Source organism: Mastigoproctus giganteus, chromosome 2 (assembly GCF_048544385.1).
Source record: "Mastigoproctus giganteus isolate SK-2022 chromosome 2, ASM4854438v1, whole genome shotgun sequence".
Taxonomy (NCBI): Eukaryota; Metazoa; Arthropoda; class Arachnida; order Uropygi; family Thelyphonidae; genus Mastigoproctus; species Mastigoproctus giganteus.
Genome location: NC_143576.1, coordinates 88,334,311 through 88,346,497, shown reverse-complemented (window position 1 = coordinate 88,346,497; position 12,187 = coordinate 88,334,311). Strand labels below are relative to the sequence as shown.

Sequence of the window (12,187 nt, the reverse complement as noted above, 5' to 3'; positions counted from 1 at the left end):
TGAAGGCAAACTTCTGCACATCAATTCTACAAATGTCTTGTCTCAATTTGAATTTATGCCCTTTCAGGCAATTATTCTAAGCAAGAGGAAGAATCCCATCAGCATTGAGCATGCTCATATCATTCAAGGCTTTATACAACTCGATCAGGTCACCTCACAGGTGCCTAGTCTCCAGACACTGTAATATGCAAAACTTAAGCCTTTCTTCGTAACAGCAAACCTTTCTTCCATTCATAATCTTGTTGCCCTTCTCTATACTCATTCCAGCAGCTCTACATCCTTCTTAAAATTAGGCCCCCAGTCCTGTATACAGTACTCAAGGTGTGGCCTCACCATTGCCCTATACAAGGGGATAATCACCTCCTTATCCCTACTAGAAAAATCCCTGCATATCATTGACAAGACAACATGAGCTACTCTTGCAGACCATCTGCAATGCTCAGAAAACTTCATATCTGCCTGCACAATTACCCCCAGGTCCTTTTTATTCTCTACCACTGTCGGTGTAGTACCACACATTTGATACGTTACTCTGGGGTTCCTGTTTCACATATGCAGTATTTTACATTTGTCAATGTTAAGCTTCAGTTGCCACCTCTCAGCCCATCTATTCAACTTTTGTAGATCCTGCTGCATCAGTGTACTGTCATTAACAACCTTGCCAACCTTCGTATTGTCTGCAAACTTGGACATTAAGCCTGATATACCATCATCAATATCATTAATGAATACAGAAAACAACAATGGACCCAACACTGAACCCTGGAGGACTCCACTAATGTTAGTCCATGAAGAGTAGTGTCCATTGATTACCACTCTGTCTTCTCCTACTCAACCATCCCTTTATCCATAGCAACAATTGCTTCCAACACCACACTGGTCCAATTTGCGCAGAAGTCTTCCATGTGCAACAGTATGAAAAGCCTTTCTAAAATCCAAATATATGATATCAAAATTATTCTTTGCATCCAGTTCCTTTGTGACCACATCATAGTATCCAATCAATTGGTTAGACAAGACTTCCCTTAACAAACCCATGCTGTGTCCGAGCTATAACTGAAGTCTTGTCTAGATGACCCTGCAGTGCTTTTTTAACCAGTGCCTCCATTAATTTCCCTAGAACAGAAGTTAAACTAACAGGTCTGTAATTACTTGTGTCTCCCCTCGATCCTCCTTTGTGGATTGGAGTTACATTTGCACATCTCCAGTCCATGGGCACCTCCCCTGAGTCCAAGGAAGCTGTCATAATTATGGCTAAGGGTTTGCTTACTTCCTTTGCTGCCTCCTTTAATATAACTGGATAGATCTCATCCACTCCAGGTGCCTTTCTTATGTTTATCTTCAACAATTTCTCCTCCACTTTGCTCTCAGTTATTAAAAAATCATCTAGCTCACTGCTAGAGTTTAATTCAACTCTGGCATTCCCCTCCCTGAATAATTCCTCATGTGTGAATGCAGATGCAAAATACTCATTTAGTTTTTTTTAGCTACCTGAGCAGGACCGTGGGGGGGGGGGGAATGCCAGAGGTGAATTAAACTCTGGTAGTGAGCTAGATGATTTTGTAATAACTGAGAGCAAAGTGGAGAAATTGTTGAAGATAAACATAAGAAAGGCACCTGGGGTGGATGGGATCTATCCAGTTATATCAAAGGAGGCAGCAACAGGAGCTCACATCTGGTGAGTATGGGCTTGGCACACCCAGGGTCCTGAGCTGGATATCATCATTCTTCTCTTTCTTGGTGATTCCTTTCTGATTCTCTCTCTCTCTAACACACAGGGTAACTCAGAAAATTTTTTTTTTTTTTTTTTTTGGCTGGTGCAGCATAAGCCTCAGGCTTCCTTGCATTGCAAGGCTAATAATAATAATAATAATAATAATAATAATAAAAGGAAGTATGCTTCCTTTGCTGCCTCCATGGTATTTCATGGAGGCAGCAAAATATTCCATGGTAGGGGAGATTTGTGATTTGAAGAGTGAACAGCACTTTGAAAGAAAAGTAACACAGAGTGAAAGAGAAAACCCACTTTTTTAGATGCAGAGGAAGCAATATTTGTAATGCCAAGCGATTATGCTAAGAGAGATTAGAAGTCAGGGTAATCCCCAATAGAGATATATGATCTTGCCTAGAAATCAGTGATTGATGATAACCATAGGAGCAGAAGAATTCTTCCTGCAAGATAACAGGGCTGAGTTTTAGAAGGATTGAAATCAACTAAGTTGTCTTTGCCCCACTACAGAATTACCTGGAGATCAACATTTGAGAAATTGGTAGCGGATATTCAAGAAGTTGAAGTTTTTGTGCATGACAAGGTTTCTCAAACTGGAAGATAGAATGCAATGTGCTGTCATCAGCAAAACTATGGATAAGATTGCTGATCAGTGAAAGAAGGTCATTAATACAAAACAGAAAAAAAGAGTGGAAGAAACAACAAAACCTTCGGAGACACCAGATTAGTGGAGCAGTTAGAAGTCAGAGAGCAATCTACCATTACCTACAGTGATTGGTCAGAGAGAAAACTGGATACCCAATTACAAAAAAACAGTTGGCAAACCATTAGATGGAAGCTTATTAGAAGACCTTTATGTCAAACATGATCAAAAGCATTGGAAATGTCAAGAGCAACTGCTTGAGTTTCACCAAACTTTTTAATTGAATATGTCCATAGATGGACAACATAAGCCAGCATATCAGCAGTAGATCAACACTGACGGAATCCAGAGTGGCAATCATTGATCAGATGGGACATTTCTAGATATGTTTAAGAGCAACTGCATCAGCTTCACCAAACTTTTCTATTTAATATGTCCAAAGGTGAATAACATAAAACAACATATCAGCAGTGGCTGGAAATGAGTAAATTTCAAAGAAGGAAAGAAAAATCAGTGGACTATGAAAGTTTAAAAAGGTGACACAGAAGAGAAAGCACAGTAAACACAATTTTGAGAGTGACTGGAAAAAATACAACCAAGACAGAACTTACTTGATATCAAGATTTTTCAGAATTCTTCTAACATAGATTGCAGGAGGCAATAAGTGGAGTATACTGGGTATGATAGGGCATGTTTAACAAGACTGTTGACACCAGAGTCAGAAGAAATGTAGGATGCTAGTAAGTTGCCTTCATCTTTAGCTGAGAATGCAACTGAACTACCAGGTTGCAATAAAAATGGAAGTGTAGATGAACCAGCAAAACCAGCCAACAGCTTTTACAGGAAATAGAATGCTTGACAGTCCTTTGCACATGAAGCAAGATTTCTACTCTTAGCTTGTTCAAAATCTAGTTTGGATTGATTAATAACTGTTTCACAATTGTTGTGAGCTTAGCGTAGATATAAAATGAAGCTGAAAATTAGGATACAAGACAATTGTGACATGCTCCATTCTTACCTTGAACAGCCTTAGCACATTTATTAGAAAACCATGGTTCAGATAGGGATGAGATTTTAGAGCAGAATGTGGAATAAAGGGTTTCATCCCCACAAGAATAATTTCACTGATCAAGGGTATTGGGTATGTGGTTAGGATTGTCTGGTGTTCTGGTAGGTAAAAGATCCAGCTATGTGAAGTCATTAATAATTACAAAAGCCATAGGTATCTCAAGCTGGTCCACATAACTATAAAACTGAAGCCAACTAGAGTTGTAAACATTACTAACGCCAGCTAGAATTGCAAACACTCATTGTTAAGATAGTTAAACTTGAAAATATCTAGTTTGAAAGAAAGAAAATCAGAGGTCCAAGTGATAAATGGAGTTGGGAGAACAATAGAGGCAACAGATGAATCTGACAGAATGGGGTAGAGAGGCTTTTAAGTCAGAGGAGATTCCAAATTGCTCATTATTTTAGCATTAGTAGAGGCATATGATGCAAGAAAGCAAGCTTATGCAGCATCAGACAAGAAAAGAAAAAAAAAAAAAAAACGCTCCCATTTCACCCCTCCGTTCGATCCAAATACCTGTCCAGCTCAGCCTTAAATTTATTTAGGCTATCAACTTCCACAACAAGGGATGAAAGTCTGTTCCACCAACCAACTACCCGCTGGTTAAAGGCAAACTTCCACACAACTAGCCTACATCTGTCTTTCCTCAATTTGAATTTATGCCCTCTCAAGTGATTATTCTGAGCAAGAGGAAGAATCCCATCAGCATTGAGCATGCTCAAACCATTCAAGGCTTTATACACCTCAATCAGATCACCTCGCAGGTGCCTAGTCTCCAGACACTGTAATTTGTAAAACTTAAGCCTTTCTTCGTAAGAGCAGCCCTTTGTTCCATTCAGTAATCTTGTTGCCCTTCTCTGTACTCGTTCCAACAGCTCTACATCCTTCTTAAAATGAGGCCTCCAGAACTGTACACAGTACTCAAGGTGTGGCCTGACCATTGCCCTATACAAGGGGATAATCACCTGCTTATCCCTGCTAGAAAAATTCCTGTATATCATTGACAAGACACCATGAGCTACTCTTGCAGACCGTCTGCACTGCTCAGAAAACTTCATATCTGCCTGTTGTTGTTTGGTTTTTAGGAGCATTAGCAACTAAGGCCATATTGCTCCGGAAATATGCGGTGGTCATTCCATTGACCTTTCCGCATCCTCCGTATTTGGTGATGACGGGCTCGAACCCCGGTCTAATCAAGAAGCGTGTGCTATGCACTGCTGCTGCTCCTTCCCACCTGGCTACGGAGGCGCACATCATATCTGCCTGCACAATTACCCCCAGGTCCCTTTCGTTCTCTACTATTTTCAGTGTAGTACCACAGAGTTGATACATTACTCTGGGGTTACTGCTTCCCATATGCAGTATTTTACATTTGTCAATGTTAAGCTTCATTTGCCACCTCTCAGCCCACTTCTAAACTTTTCTAGATCCTGTTGCAGCAGTGTACTGTCATTAGTGTCCTTAACAACCCTGTCAACCTTCGTATCGTCTGCAAACTTGGACATTAAGCTTGATATATCATCATCAATATCATTTATAAATACAGAAAACAACAATGAACCCAACACTGAACCCTGAGGGACTCCACTAATAACATTAGTCCACAATGAGCAGTGTCCATTGATTGCCACTCTGTCTTCTCCCACTCAACCATCCCTTTATGCATAGTAGCAATTTGCCTCCAATGCCAACACTGCTCCAATTTGATCAGCAGTCTTCCATGTGCAACAGTATCAAAAGCCTTCCTAAGGTTCAAATATATGATATCAAAGTTATTCCCTGCATTCAATTCCTTTGTGACCACATCATAGTATCCAATCAAATTGGTCAGGCAAGACTTTCCCTTAACAAAACCATGCTGTGTCGGAGCTATAACTGAAGTCGTGTCTAGATGATCCTGCAGGTGCCTCCATTAATTTTCCTGGAACATAATTACTTGTGTTGCCCTTTGATCCTCCTTTGTGGATTGGGGTCACATTTGCACATCTCCAGTCTATGGGTACCTCCTCTGAGTCCAAAGAAGCTCTCATAATTATGGCTAAGGGTTTGCTTACTTCCTTTGCTGCCTCCTTTAATATAACTGGATAGATCCCATTAACCCTGGGTGCCTTTTTTATTTCTCTTCCACTTTACTTTTCATTGGCAATAGAGGAGTTCATTGTGCTAATGAGGTGTTCATCATTGCAATACTGGAGTCCAGTCTGCTAACAGATTTTCAGAGAATTCAGTTTGAACTGCAATTATTTCATCTTGGCTACTGAAAAGTGCATATGATCACAGTACTATTTAATAATTTGTTCTTCTGTCTAAAGTTTTCTCTCTAAAATGATTACTTTTTTTTTTATATATTTCTGAATTTTTTTCTACCTTTTCCACACACTGCAGTTTTTTTGAGAGGGCAGAATTTGTACAGGAAGCAGTGGATATGTCCTATGGATCCACAGGTGGCACATACCCTCCAAGAATGACCAAACTTGTGGTATTTCATAGATTTGGTATATATGGTCAGACTTGACAATTTAGACAATCTGCCTTAACAGTGGCTGAAAGATTTGGTGAGTGAAGATGAGCATAACACTAGTATAACATATCCTATCTCTTTTAAATAGTTTGCTGACTTGTACATTTTAATCTTGTAGTTCTGGACTGATTTCTTTGTCTGTGATATGCACTACCTTGTGTCCACTTTACCATGATGTCCTTTGAAGTTTTTCAGGTGGCATGAAGGGAAACTTTTATGGGAATTCCTTCAAAAGTTATCAGCATCAAGAGCATTTCTTTATGACTGCAATTAATTGTTTTGGAAAGAAGGTTTTAATCACTGGACCATTTTTGTAGTGCTCACAGCATTCCTTAGGAATTTCTTGATTAAAAATGGGAGAAACTTACTAATTGGCTGATATGTCAAAGGATGGATGGTGACAAAGAGTAGGCAGGTAGTTTGGTTAATGTCTATTTAGTTGTTGCAGAAGAGGCATTCCATTCTGTCTGGTAAAAGTTTAATCCAAAGATCTGCATACTAGTATGTGGTCTATGTTAGCTCCTTTTCTCCCCTGAAAGATTACTTTTTTCATCCAGGTTTCTAGTCCTGCCATGGGAAGGCAGAAGCACCGCCACTATGTGGCCAAGTGTTGATAAGGTTATTTGGTTTAGTAAAGTTAATAATTATTCTAAAGGGGAAAAAAAAGGAAATTTATTCTCTGGGCTCTTACTTGCAACCTTTGAAGACTACAGAGCTATTTATCCAGACAGAGCTGTGGTTAAATGCTTATGCAGATTAAATTTTGTTCATCATGCCCGGTAGAGCAATGTATGAAAATTAAGATACGTATAACAATATACTAAGGTACAGATTTTTTTGCATTAACAAGAAAGAAATATCAGTTGGTAATTTATTTGAAATAACTATTTCAAATAAACAATTTTGGCTTTTAAGTTCAATGAGTATCTATTAATAAATTTAGAGTATAAATGAAATTCAGTTAAACATTCAAAAAAGTAAAGTGATGAAGTTTTAAAGCAGATTACAATATGTTAACTGTAGTGAGCATTGAATTTCTAAATTCCTTTCTTGCTAAAATTGTTTTGCCAGACATTTAGAGATGCCTAGTCAGCGATTAACTACACAAATCTAGCAAAAAAAAGTGAGTAGTGTAAATGTACCTACAGATGGATTACCCTTATATAGAAATTAAACTAGAAGGAAAAAAATTTGTTCATCTGGAATAATTTAAAAATTATTCCAAAATATTATTTATTCCAAATATCATTCCAAATTGCAAGATAAAACATTTTGTTTTGGAAAATTTGTTAAAATTTGGCCAGTGATTCCACCACTGATATCAAAACTCTTCAGTGTATTGTATTAACACATACACAGAAGGGTGTTATTCAAACAACCTTTAGGCATTATGACTTCTCAACATTTTGACACAGCTATTTATTGCTATTGTCCAAAGACAACAAATAAACAGATGCAATGATAAGCCTTATATACAAACAGTGAAATCACAGTACTGTAATAGCACTGTGAAAAACTGCACAGTGGAAAAACAGTATCATAACCAAAGATTAAATTAAAATACATGGCAAGTATCTCTTTAATCTATGCAAATTGTTAATGTCATTTTACTAATAAACATAAATTACTTTCCTTGTTCTAATATTATTGAGAAAAGGGATAGATATCTGAAAAATTAATTTAAAAAATTGCCTAATTTGCTCTTCATAAAGAACTTTTACTTTTTTTACAAAGAGCAAAAATGCTTATAAAAATACATATCAAATTAATACCTTTTCAGCTTGGTTCCACATTTCAATATCACCCATAAAATCTTCAGGGCGTGTAGATAGTTTTAACTGAAATGTAAAACCAAAGACTCCATAGACATGCTGCAAAAAGTCCAGAGAGCCTTTTATCTCAGATGCAATCTGTAATACAAGAATATAAGTTGTACTTTTCTAATTCACATACAATCTACCAAGTTACTATATGTAGTCACATTAAATACATATTAAATAAAATTTATTTTAGCAGCATCAAATAAGGCATGCATGATGACATGCATTTAGTTAAACAAATGAGAACATTAAAAGATTATGCAAAACATACCAGTACAAAATATGTATGGGTCTATATGCAAGTATACATTCACAGAATCTTGAACGCAAGTGCAGTGGACACCCGCTTTACAATATTAGGCCGTTCCAAAGACACCATCGTATCATGAAAATATCGTAATGTGAACCTAATAACATTGTTTTTTGGTAATTTGTCCCAAAACCTTGGAAGTTGAAATTTTCACTATATAACTAAGCTATTTATCTCTCTAAAAGGCGATTTTAATAATGGAAATTGTATTAGTTTTATATAGAATACTGAATACCATATTTAATAAATTTATGTCAAATAAGCTCAACACAAACAATCACTTCAACTAAAGGATGCAAAAACAAAACATGCAGCCAACATGTTTGCAAATGCTATTATTGGCTGAGAGAAAGGACCGTTTGATCCTGTCAGAGATAATCGTAATTCTAACATAAAGTGAAACGACTAGCAACGGTTAACATGATCACTAGTTACGAGAATCAGCCACTTTATAGAATAAAATTTCAAAATACCAATTAAAATCATTAAAATGCACTACACTTTCATCATTATCATATGTTTGGTTATAAGATTCAATTTTTAATACCTTTGTGATATTTTTCTCAAGCACATTTAGAAAATTCACTACCATAAAACAACTTGTAGTTTCTGGTTTATTGGGCTTTTCTGTTAGTGGAATCTATTATAAATGGGTAGTAAACTCGATCTTATTGCATTTGCAATAATACCGATAGCTGGAATTCTGTGGGTTTTTACATTATTATGGTGAAATGTGTTTCCCCTTCCATGAAATCTTCAATCATAAAAAACATAAATAAATTTTCAGAATTTTCTCTTCATTCCTATTTTTTAAGCTATGTAAACTTGTTAAACCATATCTCAACTTTTGCATATCATGTTAGTTGCAATTGTTTGTTTGTTATTTGGTTTTTAGGAGCATTAGCAACTAAGGCCATATTGCTCCGGGATATGCGGTGGTCATTCCCTGACCTTTCTGCATCCTCTGTATTTGGTGGTGACGGGCTCGAACCCCAGTCTAATCAAGAAGCGTGTGCTACACACTGCTGCTCCTTCCCATCTGGCTACGGAGGCACCTAGTTGCAATTTGTGCATGTTGTATTCTTTGTTATTGATTGCTTATCTTCTTTACTGTTTTAAATTTTACAACCTCCCTCAAAAAAAAAAAAAAAAAACAATGTCAGTGAACTGACATATCAATTAGTTAGTATGTATATACACTGATGAGTCAAAACATTATGACCACTTACCTAATATGATGTCCTCCACGTGCAGCCAAAACAACTCGTACCCGGTGAGGCATGGATGCTACATGATTTCTAAATGTGTTTTGTGGTATCTGGTACTAACACATACCCAGCAGATTCTTTAACTCCTGTAAGCTCCGTGGTTGAGATGCCGCAGATCGGAGTTCCTGTTCCAACACAAACCATAGCTGCTCGATGGGATTGATGTCTGGGGAATTTGGAGGCCAGGGCAATACCTGGAAGTCTTTCTCATGTTTCACGAACCAGTCTCGAACAATTCGGGCGGTATGGCATGGCGCATTATTCTGCTGAAAGATGGCACTGCCAGAAGGTAAGACTGTTGCCATGAAAGGGTGTACCTGGTCAGCAATGATGTTTAGGTAGGTGGTAGACATCTGGATGACTAGACCCAGGGTATCTCAGCAGAACATCGCCCAAAGCATGACACCGCTGCCGTTGTTTTTGTCCCAAGGTGCATCTAGGCGGCATCCTTCCCCAGGTAAATGACACACACGTGGTGCAACGGGAAACGTGATTCATCGGGCCAGACGACCTTCTTCCAATCACTCAAGGTCTAGTTTCGATGCTCGCGTGCCCATCGAGGGCACTGTCGCTGGTGAACCATGGTTAGCATGGACACTCGAAGTGGCCTGCGGCTACAAAGCCCCATTTTCAGCAGGGTTCGACGTACTGTGTGTTGTAACACATTGCTCCTGTCGCCAGCATTCCAATTACCAGCGAGTTGCGCCACAGTCACCTTTCTGTTGCCATGTACCATCCAGAAGAGCCTTTGCTCACCTCAAGCATCGATGAGGCGTGGTCATCCAACACTTCGCCGGCGGTTTGTGGGTTTTCCCTCCTCAGACCACTTTCGGTAGGTACTAACCAAGGCTGACCATGAGCATCCCACCAGCTGTAACCTTTCATATATGCTCTGACCCAGTCGTCTGGCCATTACAATTTGGCCTCTGTCAAACTCGCTTAAATCCACTGCCTTTCCTATCTGAAGAACAAGATTAACACTGATTAACGGATCTCAGTATCAGTTGTTTTTTATACCGTGTCCCGACCCATGCATGTGCTGTAGTTCACCCGCAGTTGCTTTGATTTGCATAATGACTCGCTGGTCATAATGTTTTGGCTCATCGGTGTACGTTTATTGCAGCATTAATTATTCTATGTACATAAGCATAAATTTATTTTTATTTTGCAATCCTGTGGAAAATATTCTTCCAATTTTCATGTATCATTTAATTTTGTTAATTGGTAAGGTAATAAAGTGTAAATTTGTGCATCTTATCTTCACTTTTATAGGCTGTTGATAATATTCCTCCTATTTTTGCTTATTAGAAACGCCATTTAATAGAATTAAAATTCAATTTGCAATATGATCACAATGACTGGCACTTACTACATATCGTATAACGAATGGTATTTTATTATGGAGAGCCCATCTTAAAGTGATTTGATCGTATAGTGAACCAATTGTAAAGCGGGGGTCCACTGTATAATAAAACTGGGTCTCAGATTATGATTTTTTGAAAATTATCAAATTTTTGCTTTCCACTTATTGGCAAACCTACCAAACTTTCAGAAATCTTAAAACATTAAAAGTTTCTTGAAACGTATGCTTAATAAGAATGAGGTGTACAATATAAGAATACAATATGAGGTGTACAATATAAGAATACAATATGAGGTGTAATTAAAAGGTTCAAGGACTCTATGTTATGTAAAACCTTATTTCTATTCACCGATTGCAATAAAAATATTATTAACTAATATTTGTGAAATTATGATGCTTATTGGCTATTTAGATGCAGACCACCTTCAAAAATAGTCTTCTTGCTGTATAACACTAATTCTAATGCTTCTACAACTTCTGGTAGCGTTCCTGATACCACAATAGGCTTTTGTCTGGAATTAGTTCTCAAATTTTCCTGGGTCATGTTCTTAATATTTTCTCAGTTGCTGTGACCTTTCAAAGTGACCTTTTCAAGGGGAAAAAAAAAATTTTTTTTACAGAGAGCTAAACTGAAAAAAGTATCACAGATGAGAGACCATAATGCTGAGATGTTTACAAGAAATTCTTGAGCGTGCATGTACTGTCATGATGCAAGCACCAATTCCCCAAAGCCCACATTTTCAGTGAACGTTTTATCTGAACAGAATCATGCAGTTGTCACAGAGGTGTTTGTAGTATTTCTGGTTCACTGTCTGACCAGGGCAAATTCATAATGATCTTCACATTTGATTGAGATGCCTTGCTTTTTTGTTCCTTGAAGATGCCAGCATCTTTCCTTTACAGGACTGATGCCTTTGTTTCTGAGTGAGAGCCATACACCAATGATTTTTCATCACTAATGATGGAAGAAATGAAGTGTGGTTTTGCAGCATTAACACATTGACAAGAATCCTGACATGCAAGAACTTGCTGCTATGATCATCAAAGAGGATGTGAGGCACAAACATGGCTGAAGCACATTTCATTTTTTTGAAACCTTGTGTTAAAATTGATCGACATGTCCCATAAGAAATATTGATTACACTAGCAACTTCATGGATAGTCAAAGCAGATCATTCCTGATCAGGTCACAAACCTGAGTGATTGAACCAACTGGATTTGAAGCTGAAGATTAGCCACAACAAAGATTATCTTCAAAGGTCAAGTGGCCTTCTTCGAGCTTCGCAAATAACTAAAATCTTTGAATGATACATCTTCTCTAAAAGCTATTTTCAGCATTCCATAGGTTTCTGTTGCACTTTTCAATAATTTGGGGAAAAAAGATTGATGCAGATTTGCTGCTCGGTAAAACCACTCATGTGAAAATGTAAAAACACATAAAAAACACCTATTCAATGTGAGCTT

The 12,187-nt window shown here is 37.7% G+C and overlaps 1 protein-coding gene across 2 annotated transcripts in view; it reads right to left on the bottom strand.

The window, feature by feature from the left end:
• Positions 1-12,187, bottom strand: part of ThrRS (threonine--tRNA ligase) — a 236,872-nt gene that overhangs the window by 73,382 nt on the left and 151,303 nt on the right. For both annotated transcript variants that reach the window (XM_090368570.1, XM_090368569.1), the window contains exon 13: positions 7,735-7,872. In XM_090368570.1, the coding sequence (XP_090224696.1) occupies positions 7,735-7,872 (138 nt within the window). The remainder of the gene's footprint in view (positions 1-7,734; positions 7,873-12,187) is intronic.